Here is a 22837-nt window from a genome sequence, read left to right on the forward strand (position 1 = left end):
ACTGGTTTTGTGATAACACCTTATCTAAAATATTAGAAAACACCTATCATTCAAATTAAACGCAACTGACAAAATTGCCGTTAGTTTAGTCTGATGATGACTATTCTTTCCACAATGTTGTACAGATACAATGACTCACACAAAAACTTTTAGAACTCTACTCTCTACACATCTGCTGTACTTTAAGGTGATGGCCTATAATACTTCCTAAAAATTCCATTTGATGAATTAGAATTCAATCGAAAGCGACACGAAGTCGGATATTGAATATTGCATCATGTTATTCTATCTTATCAATAAACATCATTATTTAACCATTAAAAATAGAACACTTAAATTTGTAAATGTTGATGGCAGTATTGAAGCGAAAAAATCTTTTTACATGAGTGATAAAAATTCTTTTAAGAGAGCAGATCAATGTACATCGAAATATAACATAAAAAAATTGGGAACTAATTTTAGGCGTCTGGCAGTTGTTTGTATAATATTAATCATGTTTATAACTTTGCATACATAAATAATTGCAAAACATATTTAGAAAAAGTTTGATAAATGTCGCTGTTAAAATAATTAAAATGAATCTTTGAACAATTAACGGCCAATATTATGTTTCGAGTTGAACACCGCATGGTGGCGTTGGCAATCTTCTTCAATACGTTGTCTCTGTCTAATATATTTCTGATTGCCTTATTCACAATTTCTATCCTACAGCGCCCTGAAACTCAATGGTATTTGTATTGATGGCTTCTGCACAGAGGTCGACCCTGAAAAGTAAATCCACTTTATCCATCGTTATTTTTGAACTGAACAAATTCGGCATTGATATATATGATGAATTGTTTTGATTGGTACGGTTACTTCAGTGAGTCATTGTGTCTGCGCAACAATGTAGAACGGATAGTCACCATTATATTAAAATAGCTACAATTTTGTCATCATCGTTAATTTGGAATCGTTTATATTTTTTAATATAGATCAGATAAGTTTTATCACAGAACTGGTTATTTATAGTACGAACTCTCTCAACTTAGACAGCTTCTAATTGAAAGCATCATTTTGTTTTTAAAAACTAACATCGAAGCGTCATAATATTATACAAACGTGACCTGTCACTTTCGTAGCAGAAACTCCGAAAAAATACGTCGCTCCGGTCTACTTATGGTAAACATATAAACAAATAACGAAGAAAGCGAGACGATGTTTCTTCACCGAGACGACACTGCATGTTCTTTGTTTGCGCAAATCAAGTTCAAAACGAATTTGTAAAAGCGCATTTTAGAATTAGGTCTGAGAAAGGAAAGAGAAAATTTGATAGATAATTCAAATCCGTGGATTGTTGCTTGGGAATTTTGAGGTTAGCAGGGAAGAGGTTGAGTTATGCTTCTGGGGCCGATTCGTCTTCCCCTAAAAAATTCGATGAAAAATTGTTTTCCGAAAAAATAAAGCTCGCATAACATGAAAACAAGGATTGTTATGAAACATTTGAGACTCCCTATAGTTTCTGACGAAATTTTGTGCTGTATAAATTGCGCCCTTGCAGTAATTCAAGCTTACAGACTACAGACGCAGAAGATATGGACAGATCAGAAACACGATATATTAGAACAAGCGCAAGTTTTGATGGTTTAATTTAAGCAGAAAAAAAAATTTATATCGCAGTCTATAACATACAATAAAAATATGTCTACCTAATATAAACTTTAGCTAAACCCTATTCAAAAGTTACTGCCACAGGGCCAACCACTCTCTACTTCGGCTTTACCTTCTAAATTGGATGGTTGTGTCAATTCTATGCATACTGTCTGCAAGAATGTACGGAAGATGGATGGAATACATGCATCTATAGCAGAGTTTGGTGTGTTTTATGAGTAGTAAATCGTTTTCATTTTAAGTTTAATCAAATTCAATATACCAACAGGTTAAAAAAAGTAAAAATGTTTAAATTAGTCAAAAAGGATATCGCGAATGACCAAACACTTCCAATAGACGACGAAAATAACGGGCATCAGAGAAAATCTCAAATGTCTGCGGGAAAACGAACTTTTTTAACATTGCAAGTGTTTGTCTTTGTTTCTGGGGTTCTTATGTGTTCACAAAATGCATTGTCAATTTATACAAAAAGTGTTTTGACTTCGATCGAAAGAAGATTTCAGATATCAAGTTCTTTGGCAGGATTGATCGTTGGATCTTTCAACTTTGGGAATATGCTATTTGTTGTATTGGTGAGATTCGTATTGTTTTAGTTCCACAATGTCTTACGTCACAATACTTTTAAATTGTACCAAAATATGGTGTTATTAGATTGAGTCATACCTGAGCATATTAGCACAAGTTAAAAGAATTGTATCAGAGTGTAAGAGACTTTTGCATGTTGCATAGATTATCTCAATGAGCAGAAAATCTAATATTTCTCGTTGGGGTGCGCACCTATGAATATTATCACGTTTAGGAGAGTCCATACGTAGGATATGATTTATGTAAAATGATTAATGAGGTAAAATTGCATTCCTGCATTCACGGTATGGGTTCAAAATGACTTGTATCTCTCACAAAACTCATTAGAAAAACGAAATGTGAAGAATCATTTAAAGTCTGCATCATTTAAAGTCTGCAAGAATTAAAATGCATTTTCTAATTTTTTTTACCACGTTTTTGTTAAGCAACATTCTTAGGACGCAAACAATTACATATATTATTATTTTTGAATCGAAAGTTGGCAGATATTATATAATATGTATTGATAAGTTCAGTATGATAGAGCTTCAGATTGGGTTAAGTCAAAATAGTTGATAAAAAATACCTGTTCTGGAAATTCCACTGTAAAATTGCATTGAAACGTAACATCTTAATATTCTATGGTATTTGTAATTCTGGTTTGGCCTAATATATGCAACTGATACTAACATCATTGTTATGAACACCCCATGCCTGGGACAACACAAACAACCCATTTGTACAATCTTGAAATATATCAGTGGGGTTTATTTTAACGCCTATGCGTTAACTATGCACCGCAATAATTCCAATCTTCGAAAATTGTTAAGTATGTGTGACGGATTAACTGGGGAAGGTAAATAAAAGTGATATGACGCATGGACACAAAGACACAGCTGGCTTTGTTTGATTGTCCGATTTAAGTCTGTCTGGATGTTTAGTCTGATATTTCAATTAGAGAATGAATTTTTTTCCTGTTATAAAGTATAAACTACAGTAATTGTATAACAAATCCTCCAAATATGAATTGCGATTAGCTACGCGACAGCCAGCTAGCTCTAACGCGATCGAAGACCGTGGTCAAATATCTTTCCTAGAATCATGTATTCCCTGACATGATGGGCTTTTCATAGTGGAGGCTCCGTTCATGCATGCCGTTCCTTGCTGGGTACCGTTATCAAACTTTACTTTGCATGCCTTCCTAGAATGGTGAAATAGAAAGTTATTGTTTTGCCAAGCTGTATGAATTTACCTCATAAGCTAAAATTGATATTGACTGGTGTAGAATTCAATAGTGGGATCAAACCTATCGTTTTTGCATGAGGCTTTTTGTGTCAATTGTCAACACATTATACAATTTTCCCGGCTCGCCACAAAAATGCGGGTATTTTGTCAAATATCTTGTAACAAAAGAATATCTTTAAAATCTATAGACCTTCTTTTTCCCGCTCTCTTGACTTCGGTAACGTGTCAAGGAGGTATTATTTGGTTACACATCCGACTAGATATTGAAAATCGGAAAATGCACTGCATTTGACAGAAATTATCAAAGTATACACTAAACATAACGCTATCATTGTTGAGACACCATACAATGATGGTATATTAAGATTCACACACACTAAAACATAGAAAGTGTTTGAATGATTGTGACACAAACATATCTGCAGTTTATCCATGCGATGCGGCTTATTTTTAACGATAGGAAGCGGTTTTGTTGGTAAATCTTTTAACAATTTGGGCGAGTAATTTTCAAGGTCACTTCAAAGAAAATTGTCATGTAATTGTACAACACATTGGTATGTTTTATGTATTGCGTAATGATGAGAAATACTCGTTTTCCCTTTGATATAGTAATAGTTCATATAAACTTGTGATATTGTAGACAAGATGATGTTCTGAAGTATATTGTAGTTATTTCAATACTATTTCATTTCATGATCAAATATCATCAAATTTTGTTCATGATGACAGCTGCATGATATATATATATATGACTTTGAAAGACAAATTTATGTTTTCAGCAGTCATTCACCAACGATGTATCTATCGTTCCAGTCTACTACTCACGTTCAATTAGCATAGTTTTCTAGAACTATGAAAATTTTGTCACGTAAAATAAAACGTATTGCGTAAATACTGTGTACAAAAATGCTTTACTTCACTGGGCGCGATATATTACTTGATTTAAGCTGTGTCCAACTATATTATTAAAGTGATATTACCAACTAATGGGGATGTATATGGTGGCCCATCGTTGTCACGTGTAAAATTTAAAAAAAAAATGAAAAAATAAAATGAAAAAGCGAAAATAAAAAAATAAATAATATAATAATAAATAAAAATAAATGAAAAAACATGAAAATAATTGAAAAAAAAAAAATAAAAAAAAATTTAAATTAAAAAAAAAATTTGAAAAATAAAACAAACAAAAAAATTTAAAAAAAAATTGAAATTAAAAAAAAAAATTGTAAAAAAAAAAAAAAATTTGAAAAAAAAATTGGATAAAAAGAAAATAAAAAGGTTTTTATTTTTAGAAAATTTGATGCTGCTTGGGACCAACGTTGTCAGACTTAATCCTACACGCACAAATGTGTTTCCTGGGTTTCTAACTCACTACTGATTTTCATGACCAATATCCAATAAATTCAACATGAAAATGTTCTACAAATTCTCCATGCTACAAGTTCAACCACAAGCAATATATTTATAATAAGGATAAGAGAATATAGAATTGGATACGAAAATTTGTTTTTACGTGTAGAAGGTAATTTAATTGGAAAATGCTGCTTAACTGCTCAGACATTGTGCGATGCCGGTACGATATCGTCTGACCGTACCGGTACCCATGCAATCACTCGTGAAAGAATGGGAGATGATGAGTGATTGTATGGCTACCGGTACGGTCAGACGCAAAGCGACTATAACCGACTACCGGTATTTGGTAAGACGGTACGGTACCGGCATCGCGAGTGTCCAAACAACTGAGTAGTTAAGCAGCATTCTCCAATTAAATTACCTTATACACGTAAAAACAAATTTTCCGAATTTTCGTATTCAATTCTATATTCTCTTATCATTATTATAAATATATTACTTCTTGTTGAACTTGTAGCATGGAGAATTTATAGAACATTTTCATATTGAATATTGCTCAAGAAAATCAGTAGTGAGTTTGAAACCCAGGGAACACATTTGTGCGCATAGGATTATGCCTGACAACGTTGGTCCCAAGCAGAAGCAAATTTTCTAAAAATAAAAACGCGTGACAACGATGGGCCACGAGGCGGACCATCGTTGTCAACCTTTTATTTTCTTTTTATTCAATTTTTTTTTTTAAATTTTTTTTTTTTTAATTTTTTTTTTTTTTTTTTTTTTTTCGTTTTTATTTATTTATTTTTTTTTAATTTTAATTTTTTTTTTTTCATTTTTTTTTTAATTATTTTTATGTTTTTTTACAAAAATTTTTTTATTATCGGTTTTTTATTTTATTTTTTATTTTTATTTTCAATTTTACGCGTGACAACGATGGGCCACCATAGATGTACTCATAAGAAATGAATTTTCGTCGTAGACAAAGCAGATACGGCTGAGTGCGTCTAAAAATTTCAGCTTAGTCACGAACAAAAATGACTAATGTAATGGCTGTTGAAAGATTACTGTGCACATTACCACTAGAGAGATAGTTGTGTAGTACTCAAAATATCGTTACTGAAAATCCGAATGGACTATACAATCTGGCCTATTTAAATTTCCCTGCTTCTTCTGTATAATTCGAACAAAAAATAAAAATCATTCAAAGAATGACGAAATATTTTATTTTTACTCAAGCACAGAATCCGGGAAGACTCTCTTCAACCATGACTAATTTAAAGAACAATATATACTTACAGTTACAGATCTATTCGAGGAGTATACTCTTATTTTAAAGGACTGAACCCAATAATGGAATGTGATTTAGGTCAATTAGTCATAAAACTATATTTTTATATTAAGACATCTTTTCGTAAATTGCTATATATCCGCCCATTGAATATTATTGAAAGATTATCGAAAAGCCGATCTATTTAACAATAAATATCATACATTTGTCACGGGGCTTTCTACTTGTATATTTGACAATTTATTTGTTTCTTTTTGTAGGTGAGCAAACTAAGCAGCAATGGACATCGACCTCGCATAATGGCTGGAGGTTCAATGGTAATAGCCTTAGGAGGATTCTTGAACGTCATTCCTCATATAGTCAGCCCAGACTACGATCCTACTTTGATTTCAGACAAAGAAATGCTTTTTAATTCAACAATTCTTCTTGATTCTACTGAAACCAGCGTCGCCCCATCATGTTCAAGTTCTAATATTTACGTGCTGCTTGTACTCGGTGAAATGCTGCAGGTGGGTGGTTTATTTTACAGTAGACCCGCTGTAAGAAATAGATTAAACTTTTTTTCCACAACAAGAATAGAATTGAGATATCTGACGCTAGGAAACGGTCTACTAACGATCACTTCAGGTCCCCGAGAGAGCACTAAAAATACGATATTAATATTCCAGACAAACATTAATAAAACTTCTGTTGTTGATATTAGTAATAAGCCTATTTTCTAATAAGGCCGCAGTCGTCATTTTCAGCTAACGAAATTGCGTTTAATGGAGATAGGGATAATTTCACTTTATAAATTGCAACCGGTCCTAAGGAATAATTTAGATGAAGGTTTAAATCGCATTGTTATGCAATATAATACGAGGTAGGCTTACAAAAATTTCAGAAAATATTTAGCTTGTAGTTCAGTATCAATAATTTAGCAAAACTTATTATTTCAATAAAAGAGAAAAATAGTAGTAAATGTTTGAAATTGGGTTTATATTTTCTTATAATTTTCAAGTCGCGATTATCAAATATTTACTCCATCTGTCAATGCCTTAATGTTGTCGCTTATCTAAATCATTGTGGGAATTTAGATGAATTCATTTTTCTAGAGAGGGGTGTTGTAAAACGAATTTGCAAGATATAGGTATCATATACATATAAATTGATTGAATCGCTTTTGCTGTTAAGATAGTTGATAAACCCAATTCAAAATATACAAAACTCTTAGCTACCCGGAAACATTTTTTCGGAGCAAGCTTTCGAAAACGTTTTATAATTGTGATCATGGAATTTTTGTATCTGGTTGTATGTATAGTTTGCTAGTAAGAATATTGGAATTGATTTATTTTATTATTACAGGGGATTGGCGCAACCGTTCTGGTACCTCTTGGTTCATCATTTATTGACGATTTTGCGAAATCTGGAAAATCGCCCCTTTATTTAGGTAAGCATTTTTACTCAATCAACTATATATAAAGCGAAAAAAGAATTATGATCGAATGATGTAACTTAATTTCCTCTCGTTATAATATAGTAAAATGGAGTTATACCATTTTAATTCTACCCTAAAAACATTCACATTGATAAAAAAGTTATATACCTTTATATCAAATTTTTTGTTTATCATATACCAAACCAGAAAAATTATGAGTAGTTCAGAATAGTTCTTTTGCAGTATGCATATATTATTATTATAATTTACATCAGTAAAAATTATTTTCGAATACAATAATTAAATGTCAAAAACTCGATCGTCTCCAATGTTATTAGCACCAAAATTCAACATATTTGATTGTATAGTGATTTTTATCTATACTGTATATAGGCTAACGTTCAAAACGCATGGATCCGTATGTGCAAGGGACGCGATTTAATCATGATTACACGTGACCTGATCAGACTAATGGATTTTATTTAAGAATCTAAAACAACAGAACATTAGCGTAATATATTTACAATATTTCAAATTTACCCTCAAGACAAGAATAGAAATAGATACTGTCTTCACGCTTCATACCCAACGTCTCCTTTAAACAAGTAATTAAAGGTTTGACATTAAATTATGCATACATATTAATCCCTCACTTATCTAACAGTACCGTCTAACGACTTGGTACCGTTTCTTAACGCTGTTTACCGATAAGAAATCAGTTCACCACGAAAATAAAACACAAAAGCAGTTTTACAATACATGTGGGGTTTTTCAGAAGTCAGGAATTATCTGTTGATATATTGCCACGCAAGATAAGTAAGTAAAATTCCACTTGAATAAATATCTGTTATTTCATATGAAAATGCTTATAACTAAAAGTGCATCGTTTATGCATCAATAATTTGTACTTGGATAGAATTTAAAAAAAAATGATGTAATACATATGTGACGAAAAGTGGAGTCAATTAATATGTGCTTCCATTGGGGGACTCGAATGAGAAATAAAATATAAGATCTCTAATAAATTCCAAGTACATTGAAATTTAATATTTTATAGTTTCCATCTTTTTATTTTTTTTGAAATAGAAAAATATTATTAAAGTGACAAAAAGGTATATATATCACAACAAGTTGCTTAGAGATCATTGACTATCATTGTTTATATAGGATAATATTTTTTGTAAACAACTACTCAAAAGCTAATGTTCTAAGCTATATTTCGCAAAGCTCATAAGTGAAATTAGACTGTAGAATACTTTATCCAATTAACTGCGTAAAACAAAACAGTTGATTGATGGTGACACGCAGATTATAGTACTTGTTCTCAAGTCTTTTTAGCACCGATCTGTAATTCCTACTATGTCTTATCACTCCACTAACTAATCCATCAGTCTTTCGCCTCTTCGTGAATTGTAAATGGATTATGCCCAACCTCTGTTTAACGAGAACAGATTCTTATTATGAACAGCAAACTTGGGGGTTATGAAGTATCTATTAACAAAGGCTGAATAAAAATATAAGATACCAAAAATAATGTGGACTAATTACAATAAACCCACCCCAAGTTTTTCAGTATTGAAATCCACACAAAATCATAAAACATTTACTACTTTGCAAGATTTTGACGTTTCTAATTATGATAACAACCTCACTCACCATAAGTTAAAACCCCGCAAATATAGCTCAATTGGCCAAGTCGAACATGTCTATTACAACGATGATATCACAACCAATTTAATTGTTGACTGTTTGGACTCTGATTAAAACCTATATTAGTTTTTAGATTAGGTCCAGATAAAAAAGTTTTTATTCGTTAAAGTGAACAATGAACATTTTATAGCATCTGTTCACAGTTATACTTTTTATCCACAGTGTTATTAAGATGTGGAAGTTACTAAATAGAGGTGTAGCACAAGATCGAGCTTACAAAATTATTTTGCAACCTTGATCAGACAACTTGAATGTGTTTTCCATTGTATGTGCATTTGAAAGACTAACATACTTTGAACCGTTTTCCAGGTATCATGTTCCTTTTACAAAATCTTGGTCCTGGAGTTGGTTACTTGGTTGGATCATTGACTACAATGTTGTACGTAGATTTTGATCGAGTGGATACAAGTGAGAAAATTTATATCAATTTTCTGTAATATATACAATTTTTTTATTTGTGTGAAGTTGGAATAAAAAAGTGTTTTTTAAACCTGTGGATTATTGCAAATTGACCGAAAACTTTTTCTGTATATAATTTTCTCATTCGATTTACATTATTAGCTTCAATACCCCCTATTTTCCACTGCCGGCAAACGTTTCAAACATAAGTATATATATTTGTGTTCATTCAACGGCAAGTCAACTGTTATTCCTCCAGAAGTAGTCGTACGGTCGTTACCAATTTTCTGAAAAATAATATAATCTTATCGATATATGTGATAATGCTCTTATTTTTTTTACCAGAGTTAAAACATACAAAAATGGCATATCAAATACTCGTTAAAATATTTATTCGACTGCAAAAATTTCATCCCGTTTGATACCAATTTTAGCATTATTGATGATTTGAACTTTATCTTGCGGATGTTATTTGAAGTGGTTTATTATATATTTTTTAAACTCTCAACCCGTCGTGGTTATAATATTACGCTGTGGCATTATTTCCAAGTCAATTTCATTATGTATCAAAAGTATTTGACATAAATTTCTTTTCGGAATTTGAATCACTGATTTGCGATTTTTTTTATAATATCGTAAAATCACTGACGTAATATATTTCTCTAGGCGAAATCAAAATCACAATGAATGATGGATCGTGGGTCGGAGCTTGGTGGTTGGGATATATCATCATTGGATTGTGCGTCATCTTGACTGCGATTCCACTATTTTGGTTTCCGCGCAAGATGGAGAAATCGGACATTGTGGGAAAGAAGTCAATACGTGAAATAAAAAATGGGAACAATAAAATGGATTTTGGTATCGGTAAATGCAATTATCTTTTTGCTCTATATACATGTAGATTAATGTGATTTAACGGCACCTTCTAATTTTCTGGTAACGCAAGGAAGACGCGGGATGTACAGATTCACTCGATATTTGGGATGAATTATTTTGTACAAAATCTTTTTTAATGTTTTCATGCTTATGCTATTATGTTATTATCAAGTATATGAGTATATGCAATATTTTGACTCAAATTATTGGTTAAATTTGTTTTGATATTTAAAAAAAAAATAATAATATTTTTTATACTGAACACATTGCTTTTCAAAATTAAGAATATGCTTCTATTTTGAATTTAATCAAAAATGGTAAAACAGCAAAAAAGAGCTTGAAACGTCTTATTAGTCTCATGACGTTGCTGTGAGTCATAAGTTCATTCAGATTGAGTAAATTGGGTAATCGCATTATGTAATTTGACACAATGTTGATTGATGACATGTCCAAGATAATTTTTTCATGATAATATTTGCTGATGTTCTCAAGATATTCATACCTACGTGGGTTCCAAAACAGTTAGGTTGTTAGAAGCAAGTAAACTTTTTTCGTTTTAATAAATCGGTACTAACCTTTGCTTTGATGTGCCCCCGATCAACTAGATGTAATCTTGCTGCCAGAAAAAATAGAAAAAATAAATTTCTTGTAAATTTTGACATCAACGACGAAAGATGCGTCTATTCATTTGGTAGAAAACAGCCCAGGTTACTGTTCAAAAGATACAAAACAAAATATTTACAAAGCACAAACTGAAAAATAGTAGCAATACATTACAAAAATTCTTAGTATGTTGGGATGAAGAGTTGGCAAATCTGTTAGAAAGATAGTGAGTAAAAATGGTTGTTTGTTTAGCCTTACTGAAATCACTGCTTAATGGTCTTCTAAAACAAATACTTTATACAGTTGATGATGAATCAGAAAGATTATATATATTGTAATTTGCAGCGAATGTTCTGCAACCGCCAAGAGAACTGTTTGGAATAAATTAAAAATTCCCATTATATATATATAATAAATAAAAAAAAATCTCTTTATATTTCCAAAATTGCTGATACAGAGTAATAACTCATAATATTTACTTAGAAGTGTAAAATTACAAAAAATCGTCAACCATTTTTTTACATAAAGTGTAGAAAACTTTTATTTGTTTTTAGTTCAACAAGTGTTTTTGTAATATTACCTTTAAATGCATATATCGAAATGTCATTCACTTTTTAATTAATTTTCCCGTCTTCGAAATGTGCTGCGTAATTATTTATCTAATTATAATATTATTTTTGACCAAAAACGTTGACATAAATGTAGTAGTATCCAAAGTTCATTTTTAATCGTATTAATCAAAAAAATAATACTGGATATGGATGGATATTTTTTGTTTGTACGAATTTTGTCGTGCGGGTATAATTTTCAATGAACGAACGACATAAGTCCATTAAAAAACCACAAAACACTAACACGAAATAAAATGAAATGTAATTGAACTTTATAGTGCGGGACGTTATAAAGATATTGCTACTGACTTGGAAACTTTTCTGCTGACATTCTGATTTTGTTACCCGGCTGCATTTGTATGAGCGATGTTGAATTTGTCAACTTAACATTAATTTATAGATCTTGCAACGTAACTGAAATCAGTATCAATATTATTTATATCAAACAGATGAAGATGACGTCATCCCATTGGATGGAACGTTGCTCAGAAAGCACAGCAATGTGAAAAAAACAAGCGAATGTCTTTTTGCAGAAAAACGAGCTTTAACTAGAACGGAGAAAGTGATGGAAATCTTTTCTGGTGAGATGAAAATGTTTTTCTGTGATTTTGGTAACAAAATTGTATAAACAAAAGCGACAGTAAAGGCGAAATATCTTTTTTTCATATAGAACAGACAAAAAAATTGCAATGATCAGCACATACTAAATCAGTAGAAGGTTTTATCAGATCATAAAATTTTAATGACGTACGTTAGGTTTAAATTTTAGTTAGGTCACATTTCGACACAGGTGATTTCGACAAGGCCAATGCTAACATTTATAATTTATTTTTTTTTATTTTTACAGATTTATACACAACTGTAAAAAGATTGATGACAAATCCAGTTTATCTTCTAGTTGTAATGGGATACGCCGGTTTAATGTTTGTTGTCGGGGCACTTACTGCTTTCATGCCGAAATTTCTTGAAATCGTTTTTTATCAAAGCAAGTCGCAAGCCAGTATGATATTTGGTGGGTGCATTAATTAAGTTTCAAGTTTTATTACAAATAAGACGTGGGTCCGAGCACTTCTGGTTTACTGGACATTGGTCATCGAATCATTGAACACGAAAACAGAAAATTATGTCACAAAAGTTTTTCACCGCAAAATGAGGCTTTGACATTATGCGTTTTTGTGACGTGAAGATATTTCGCTACACCTTGTACCACCATATCAAGTTCACGGTTTTAAGTCTCTTTTCAAAGAAGTTTGAAAACAACTAAGTAAAATAAAGTTTATATCGAGTTTAATTCTACGGAACTGAATGTGTTTTAGACTAAACATAATAATGATGTGACCTGTTTTTAAAAGTTTGTGTACGGGCGCAGATGACGTAAATGAGTAGTAAGGTAGATGACGTCACACGGAAATCGTTCTTAACATAACCGAAATATACATACAAATGCAGCACCTAACTAGCAAAGCTTTTTATTTACATATCCGGACGCAGGATATTTTTATAAGGATTAAAAGTTAAGTACAGCGCCTAAAACAGACAAGAATGATTTTCCACTTTTACTGTGAAAAATATTTATACGATTCTTCATTGATAATTAGTCAATTATTAATATCAGAATACATGCTAAATTTGAATTGAATTAAACGCACATTCTCAATGTACGAAGTGTAAAGTCAATTATTACATTATAAAGACCTATTCAAACTAGAGTTACTAAAGAATAAACTCCTACTAACAATTTCAGTGAAGCGTGATCACCTTTGTTGTTAGTATTTCCGATTAACGCGTCAACGTTAAGTATTTGTATAGTGTTTGGCATGGGAATTTATCAATTAGTTGTTAGAACGCCACACACAACCAAAACGAAAAACAAATTTCAGCTTATGAACGGAGGATAATAGTTGAACTATGGCACAAATGTAAAAATGAGTGAATTTCAATTATGAAGTGGACAAAATGTTCACAACACAGCACACGATTTCTGTATGCGTAACCAAATTAAGTTAAGTGAACCCGAATTCATGAGCAGTAATAGTCAAAACACTTGGGAAATATAGAATCGCGCAGCTTTTAAATATGAACAATACAATGAATAAACGGAATCTTAGAGAATTTCAGTTTCAGTTCAGTTTTCAAAATTGTGAATTTAATTTCGAAAAGTAATTTATTGACTCGAATTCTAACGTAAAAATCAAACGTGATTTGTCAAAAGAATATGAGATTCATTTAGATTTTAAATATAAAATACCTTGGACAGTGTCGTTTATTTAGGCTATCACTCAGTTAAAATTCAAAACTACACTTTAATTAACAAATCAATTATAAACATACGTTTTATGTATTGACAATTTTTTTGTTCCAGGTCTGTCCATGCCATTAGTCATTTGCATTGGTTTATTTTCCGGTGGCTTCATAGTTCAAAGGTCAAAACTTGGTGCAAAAGGAACTCTACGTTTCATCGTGTGTGCTGCGGGTGCTACAATATTTTTGATAATTCCAACATATTATATCAATTGCGATCCACAGGTAGGTATTTAATTTGTTATAATATGAAACAACATCTAGCATAAAGCTTGTAATTTTAAACTTGCAATATTTAAGTACCACTACAAAATTTTTATTATCAATACAGGAAATAAATTTATCAGGGGATTGAAAATTAGTTGTTTGAATTTACAAACTGGTTAGCACGTCGACAATCGTATTTATTATTAACATTGGGGGAATATCACATAATGTGCCTTATTAAACAAAAAAACAGGAATCGTAAAGGAAAATTACAATCAATGAAGCGAAACCAACACTTGTTGTTAATGATTAATATTTCTATTGTTTATTGCATTATTGGATCATCAGGTATTAACCTGTCAAAAATGGATTAGTGGGTCAAGTGCTACCCGTGAGGGATGCTCTAACGAAGTCGAAAGTTATATCCGCAATATTATTCTAAATTTGAGTTCAAAAATACAGTTCAAAATTATATCTAAATTATAAATTAAACGAACTTAATTTATAATTGATTGTATTTTCTGCTTGCCACAAAATGGCGCGGAATAATCTGTTAGTTATGGTATAGCGGTATATATACGGCTTAGTCAGCGTGCTTGTTTGATATAAAAGTTATTATAGTTTAATGTTGGAAAATCGCAAAAAGTGTCATGGTTATGATGCTAGGAACAAAGATCTGATGTAACACTTTAGCGTGTATCAACGAGAAAACGCTAACATTGTGCTTTTAAGGTGCCCATGGCCGTACTGATTATTTAATAAAAAAAACAATAACGACAAAGGTGAATATTAATGTTATTTACTTGGACTATTGCATTGAATTTGATTATTTATGTTACCAACCTTTTCAACAAAATGTAATCAAATTTATTTTAAATTTCAGGAATCATTACATTGTTCAAACATATCTGTAAGTGATCAATTCAACCTAACACACTGTAAAGACGAACGAGGAGAGATTTGCAGACCTAAATGCTATGCATTTGTCGGAATGATGTGTTTAGCAGCTCTGCTGTGTTGCCATATTGTTACACCGTCTTACTCTGTAATTCTAAGGTTTGTATAAATATGTTTTTCAATTCATTATTGGCACAAAGCAGTAGAAATTCTCATTTCCCTGTGTTAGTGCATTGAATTCACTTTTTATTCAGACATTTTTGCATATTTTGCTTTTTGGTATTTTGACCAAGAAAAACCAAAATTTGTCGGAACAATAACTATACAGTATAGTGTATATGTTTTGATTTTGATTATCCCGTCATAATAAAGTTTTGTTTACCTTGGGAAACGTGTTTAATATAAACATTTAGTCGGTTATTTAGCTTTTCCTTTCTTCAATGAAGACTAAATTTTCCTGACACCCATAAAATACACAAAGCCTTCATTGTTCCTCCCAGAGGCATTTTGAGTCATTGACGAAACTATAGATGTCGGGTTTAGAGATAGTGATCTAGTATAATTTCATTTGTATGAAGAAAATATTAATTTTTTACGTAGTTCGTTTAAAATAAGGTTTCAATATATCCTCGCGACACATCTTACAATGTAAAAAAGGGAATTGGTTAAATAAACGATATTATTCCAGAAACTGGGCTTTTACGTAGAATTCAAACTCAAATTATCTTTTTTTTTAATAATACACGAAATCATATTTATAAATAAATAAATTGAATAAGCTGATTAGCAATGTTATTTATTAACTTTTATGAATATTAATAAGATCATGAACTTTTAGACACGTTTGTAACATATAAGTGGAGCTGTGTCCAAAACAAGCAAACATAGTTTTTGTCGCTAAAATGAAAACTACGTCCATGTCTATGCTTCGTCATAAACCAATTGCGATGATGTCAAAATGGTGGCAATATTTATTCTTCAGTAATAACAACTTTAGGTCACTATACAAAGATCAATCAGTATGGTTTTTATATACATAAAATTTCGCTAACGTTTTGTATTATCGATCTACGTAGCACGGTTTCAGAAGTATAAAGATATTTTTTCTAGAGCGTTTATCAATGTGAAATCATGAGTGCAATACCATATAACAATATATATTTGCCAATATTAATATTATATTGCCAATATATTCGTGAGCTATATATATTCATTGAACTATATTTTCACAATGAATACTGGTCTTTGGTTCATCTTGCGATGTTGAAATAAAAATAATACCTACTACATTGTAGCGGATAACTTTTCTACAATAGGCAATATTAATATATCTGTTAAAAACAATCATTTCTATTGAGTAAGTTTATTTATACAAAGTTTCTTATTTAGAACTGTGAAACCCAAAGATAAATGCACAGCCATTGGACTAAAATTTTTAATAATTCGTCTTTTAGGTAAGTAACGTTATACAAATTATTACGTATTGTTTCAAATTAATTATAACGTTATCATGAAAATCATTATTATCAAGACCGTATATATAATTCTTTATCAATTTAATATTTTAATCCAGATATCTATGAAAAATGTTCTTTTTTCAAATACATAGTAAAGTATATAATCTACTTCAGGTTTATCATTGGATAAGCCTCAAGAGAAATTGAAATATTGCCTGGAAAAAATACAATGACATTCAAAAATTACTTCATTTTAATTGGATTTTCTTTTAATTTGGCTTATCTTTTTAGCTTTTATACCGTCACCGATGATAACCGGTGCGGTGATTGACGATACCTGCACACAGTGGAGTGCTCCACCCGGATGTATTGGAACAGCAACTTGTCTAGAACATGACAGAGAGTCTTTTAGGTAATATTTATTCTTATTTGAAATTTCACTATAGTGGAACCCATAATATTCTTTTTGCATTATTACTGCCGAACTGTAACACATTTACTGAAGGCCAATTGCATTTGCCAAAAATCAGATAAATATTGGTAACATTTTTCGAAATTTATATTACGTTGTTGTTGTCTAATATATTATTCGTGATTTTTTATAATCTAATGTCCTTATTATATTCCAGATTCTCCTATCTTCATATAATTGTGCTCGGTGTAACAGCTACTTGTATATTTAATACGGCTGGTTGTATAGTGCAGCATAGAACACAAACACGTACTAGCAAACCAGTTCAAAACGAAGACAATGTTTAATATTTGATTATTTGTTTAAGTCTTGCTAATAATTTATTATTTTCATTGTTTCACTGCATGATAAATTTTCTCTTGATTTGTTCATAAACGTTAGTAGAAAATTTATTTGAAACCAGACTTTATGAGGTAATTACACAGTCACTTCTAACGATGTTCTGAACTCACTCACCTCCAAGTTTGTGCATTATAGGGATTAACGGATAGCCTCATTCCACTTCCGATTCAAAACGATTGGATTAGAACGACTTATTAGCGTCACCACCTAGTGTCCTCAGCAGTTACTGATATCAATCTGTATTTATTTATTTGTCCAGCATTTACTCCAAGTGTTACCCATTACAAATATTTGACTCCAATGACCGCCTGTTCGTCCCGAAATTTTTTTTTCTTTCAAATTGATTTTTAAAGCCATAAAATCATAATCATTTTAAACAGTAATAGAAATACTTTCAGTTCGTTGCTAAACTTTTCAATTGCAATGTACCATTTATTAGTCATTATGAATTGTTCATATGTAGCGTATTAAACTATATCTGTAATATATTGAAATGAATTCAAATCTAGACTAAGAGTGAAAACAAAAACATTATTTGCTTTAAGCTCTGCTTATGCCTAATTTCTTCATTTGTCTTGTAACTCGGAATTAATTTGTTTTTCAGTATAGTGTCTAATAGTGCACAATGTTTTTTTTTGTTTGTTGTTTTCTGTGATTTTATTCAGCATACTCTTTTGAGTGCACAAAAAACTTAAATTGGCCATAGACTAAATGGGGCATACGTTTATTGCTTTGGCTCATTGCCCTACTCTTTGCATGACAACTCATACTCATAGATTCAATTATTTTGAATGCTTTACCAAAAATAACGCAGATTAACTTTTGTTGCTAAATTGAGCAATTTAAAATTACCAGTACTGAATGTGGCTTGATACATTTTAAAAGGTATTTCTATTGAAGTTTAAAAGAAAAAAAATACTACATAGCACCTCTTGCATATACATAGCATAGATTTTGCATAATCGAAATCTGTTCTTCTCTCAAACAAGTTTTTTTTCGCACATATTTACACTGTTTTGTCTACTTTTTACTGACAGAATAAAAAATTTGTTTCATTGCTAATTTTGATTTGAATTGCACGGAGACTTGCTTTATTTAGACCAGGGCTATTCAACTGGCGGACCACGGTCCGAATCCGGACCTTTTGAGTATTCGATTTGGACCGCGCATAATTCTTTATTTGGATCATTAGCCCCAAATTTGAAGTTTCCTTTATAAAATCACTTTTATAGATCTAAAAATATATATGAAAAAAATATAACGCCATAACACACAATTTTTATTAGCTAATAATCATTATCATTAGTCGGCCAAGGAATTGCGTGTTTGAGAATGCCGAAATATAATTATGGAAAGTCCGGACCCAAATATTTTTGAAGTTTTATATGCGGACCTTCGGTAAAAATAATTGAGCAGCAGTGATTTAGACAACGAGAATTTTTCTATCTATATTGATTTGAAGGAACGGCTATATTTTACGACTTACAGATATTTCGGCCCACGCAGGGCCGAGCGCGGATTGAATAATTCGTAAATGAAAGTGAAATATTTTACTATTATTATTAGACACGATATGTACATATGGATCGTTTTGTTCCTATGTTGCTGTTCTTTATCATTTTGTTATTAGTATTTTTTTGTTGTTGCTATGGAATAAATTGATTTTCTCATTGACTACTAGACCAGTTAGTTACCTTGAAATTTTCAGTGTTTATAGATTGCTCTTCTCCCCAAAAGGCTAATGATTATTATTATTTATTTCACATTGTCCCATGCTCTATGGGATTCGTTTTTTTTATCTGAAATTTTGTGTGGTGACACCAACAAAATTAGAAACAAAAAATAATTGCAGTGGTTCTGCAACCATATTTCAGAGAATCTAGTGCTCAGCAAAAGTCGGAGGGCCTCGTGTTTAGCAAAAGCCGGAAGTTTTATGTCGAAGCGGTAGACCACGTGCCGTATCTGATAATACAGTGGTCTCTCGTATCACTCGATATATATATATATATGTATTTCACGTTGAAACTGGAACCACGTACCCCCGTCAGAGTACCTGGAAAAGTGAGGACAGGTCGAGTACCATTACCCTGATACAGGTACTGGTATGTTATCGTAGCTGTTCCACTATTGTCTTGCGTTCGTTAATACTTGTAAGTTTGTCTCCACTAATTATAATATTATTAATAAATTGACGAAATATCTTGTATCGATCCTCGCACAATGTCGATAATTGTATCTGCGCTCCCAAGCATTGGTGGGCTGAAACGTCGGTATACCATTTTTGTAGCTAAAGTCAAACTGGTTCTTATATTGTAAAAATGATCTAAGAAATTCAACAAGCAGAGTATGATATATGTGACAGCGTCCAACCATGTAAATAAATTCTTTAATATTTTGAATCAGAAAATGATGAGAATACTAGACAATGAGTGAGATTTTATTGACTCAAAAGACACATTTTTGGCAAATTAGATGCCTTTTGAATTTAAAAAAAGATCTCTTTTATTCTAGTTGCAAGATGTTGCTATTGTGTACAAATAATGGCATAGATGTAACGGATCACATGTGTTGATTTTGAATGAATGGTTCTCGAAATGTGTGAAAATCAAACAAAACTTGTTGAGATCGTCTTGTATGTGGACATACCCCCCGTTGATGTTTACCTCCAATGTTTCCAAAAACAAGAACAAGATTTATTATACAAGGCAAACGTTTGATAGAATAAAAAAAATCTTATTTTTCTAAAAGACACATTCCTCTAATTATACTTTCAAAAATATAAGATTCATATATATTCTGATTTGTCGCTTTTATTATTTTAGTTGATTAAACTCACAAAAACAACAAACCAATCTTTTACAAGCTTATATCGAAAGATTGCTGTTCTTTCAACAAAAATATTTTATGCCCTCCGATGCCTTGATATGGTGGTATGCCGCCCGCAGACGATTATAATCTTGGCCAATTACATATCGCTCATTAACATCTAGTTATTATCATAAGTTCAGCAGAGTTACAATGATCAGTTCACATTTTTTGTGTGCATGAATAGCATGAACTACCTTGGCGTCACGTATTGATTTCCACTAATTAAAAGGATAATGTAGAATTCTAGGTGACAGGTTACTGAATTCAATTACGCTGCCTGAGCTATTATAAACTATTAGTGTAGGTGTAATGCATTACTCATTAATTATTACAAATAAATGAACCTAATACCTACTGTGGTGAAATCGAAAATGAACACAAAAGTATTCTGATGGAACACAATATTGCTTGAGGCAAAATTCAAAACAAAATATTTGTTTCACGAGCAATTACTTTTGACCCCTGTAATGTTCTGTTTATCAAGCATTTATTTGACGTTTCATCTTTATCACTCATATACCATGGCGAAGAGATCAATATTTTTTATCAATGGTACTGACTCTGAGAGTGTCCTCAGATGGCCAATTCATTCAATCACGTTCAAATTTTATCTAGTTATTGACGGTAATCATTCGTCCATAACAATGTATCCCTACATGAAGGCAGATACTTGTACAAATCTTATTTACACAAAACATGTTGTAAATACAAATAGGAAAAATTCATAAGAAAGCAATTTTTCATCAGACAACGGGGTTCATAGGAATGGTCAATGAAAACAAGACGGAATTTTCATTAGTGGTATTTGAAAGTTACTTTCCAACTTGCTTTTATCTTAGAGTATCTTTATAATCAAATTTTTCATTAAGCAATATCTTTACTGTGGCGATGAATATCAAACGACGCGCCTTGTTGTATTTCGGCAACATTTGCATTTCGTTTATTTCTTTATAAAATCGGACAATTCCAAGAATGTAAACTCCATTAGAATCGGTTCTCATTCTAAATTGCCTTCAAATAAGTCTAGACTGAAATTGGAATGGAATATACGATTTTGAAAATTGATACTAACGGTGGAGATTAAGAACTCAGTATCAACTGGCCTTGTTAATGTTTTGGCACGCGAATCGCGTTTCAGACGGCAAAAAGGCCGTTCTGGGTGAATTGCAAAACAAGTTATTCCATTTTTACATTCACGACATGCAAAAATGTCGCATTCTGAAATGCTAAGCAATTTATCTACACATTTGAGTAAGATAAACACATCAGTCATGTATAGTAAGTTACAAAGCATTATTTTATCAAGCAAAGGTCATTCATATAGTTGTATACCGAGTAGAAGCTCTGCAATATGATTGCTATTTTTTGTGTATAATCTCAAAATGTTTACGTTTCCGATCTCTGACAATCAAATGAGGCATGGTATAGTAATTGGTAAAAATGAGACGTGGTAAAAATCCGACGTTTGCACTTCATGCTTTTTTGTTCTACTTCTTCAACTTCTTACAAGCATACTTCAAATGATTTAAATTCTTTGGCTTCATTCCCAATTGCATCAAATGCCTAATTGAAGTTTACATATGTATCGTTTTGATGAATTGTTGTTTGGGTGACATTTGTTGTCGGGAAGATATCGCCTCTCCTCCGAAGCTAATAGGCGAGTCATTTAATCTTTTCAGTACTCGAATATGTAGTAGAACCGCTCAAGGGCTATTACATTCATTTTGTTAAATTTCCAATAGGTCTGGATATTCCACCCAACATTTTTCCATTTCTTAAAATATTGCGCCACCCTGTGGCACTGCGTCGGATCAGTTGGACATCTTTTCGAAAAGAAGGTGTTACATTATTGAACAATAAATATTTACAGCCTTACAAAAGCAAACGTGAAAAACAATAAGACCCAACTAAATTAATTCGCAATCACAACAAATTCCTTGAGTAGTTTTTACCTAAAACATCAAAATTTGGTTTTAGTTCGGCCGGTCAGTTTGAATTACACAACAGGCCGGATTTGGCCCGCGCGCCGTAGTTTGCCCATGCCCGCGCTATTAACTTCACTCCAATATCAGAAGCGACAATAGAATTGGGTTGTTCTAAAATAAATACTCGATATCATTTAAAAAATTGACAATATACTGTATATTGTTGACATTGCATGACTTATTTTGCGCATTGCTTTACGACGTTTAATTGATGGTGTATCGGGATTTTTGTGATAATATTTCATGTAATACGTAGCCTAGTGGAGAACTCTCAACACTCAATATGCATATAATTTGTAGCAACCTATATTGGAAAATAAAAAACCTATAACAATATACAGTAATAAAACTGTCCGTAGAGGTTGCGCTAGACCAGTGGTTCTCAAACTTTTTCAAAAATTATGTATAACGGTCCCCTTGCAATTTTTCTAATGACTCGCCTTTCACTAAAGAAATGAAAGCAAATAACAACGTAGTATAACAAGCATTCAGCTATTGAATGACATTAAAACAGTTCAATGAGACGGGTGCGCCTGATTGGCTCCGACTCGTTCTTCTACCTTGGTTTCTGTTTTGGATAACTCTCATATCGTGT

General features: G+C 31.7%; 1 protein-coding gene across 1 annotated transcript; it reads left to right on the top strand.

Annotated features, from left to right (window-relative positions):
• Positions 1–1902: 1902 nt before the first annotated feature.
• Positions 1903–18451, top strand: LOC120344043 (solute carrier organic anion transporter family member 2B1-like). Its single transcript, XM_039413126.2, has 12 exons — positions 1903–2222; positions 6358–6606; positions 7442–7526; positions 9534–9632; positions 10290–10487; positions 12163–12294; positions 12561–12725; positions 14076–14239; positions 15105–15277; positions 16508–16572; positions 16867–16987; positions 17205–18451. The coding sequence occupies exons 1-12, from the start codon at positions 1935–1937 to the stop codon at positions 17332–17334; spliced, it is 1869 nt and encodes a 622-aa protein (XP_039269060.2). The 5' UTR covers positions 1903–1934; the 3' UTR covers positions 17335–18451.
• Positions 18452–22837: the final 4386 nt, after the last annotated feature.

This window comes from Styela clava, chromosome 5 (assembly GCF_964204865.1).
Source record: "Styela clava chromosome 5, kaStyClav1.hap1.2, whole genome shotgun sequence".
Lineage (NCBI taxonomy): Eukaryota > Metazoa > Chordata > Ascidiacea > Stolidobranchia > Styelidae > Styela > Styela clava.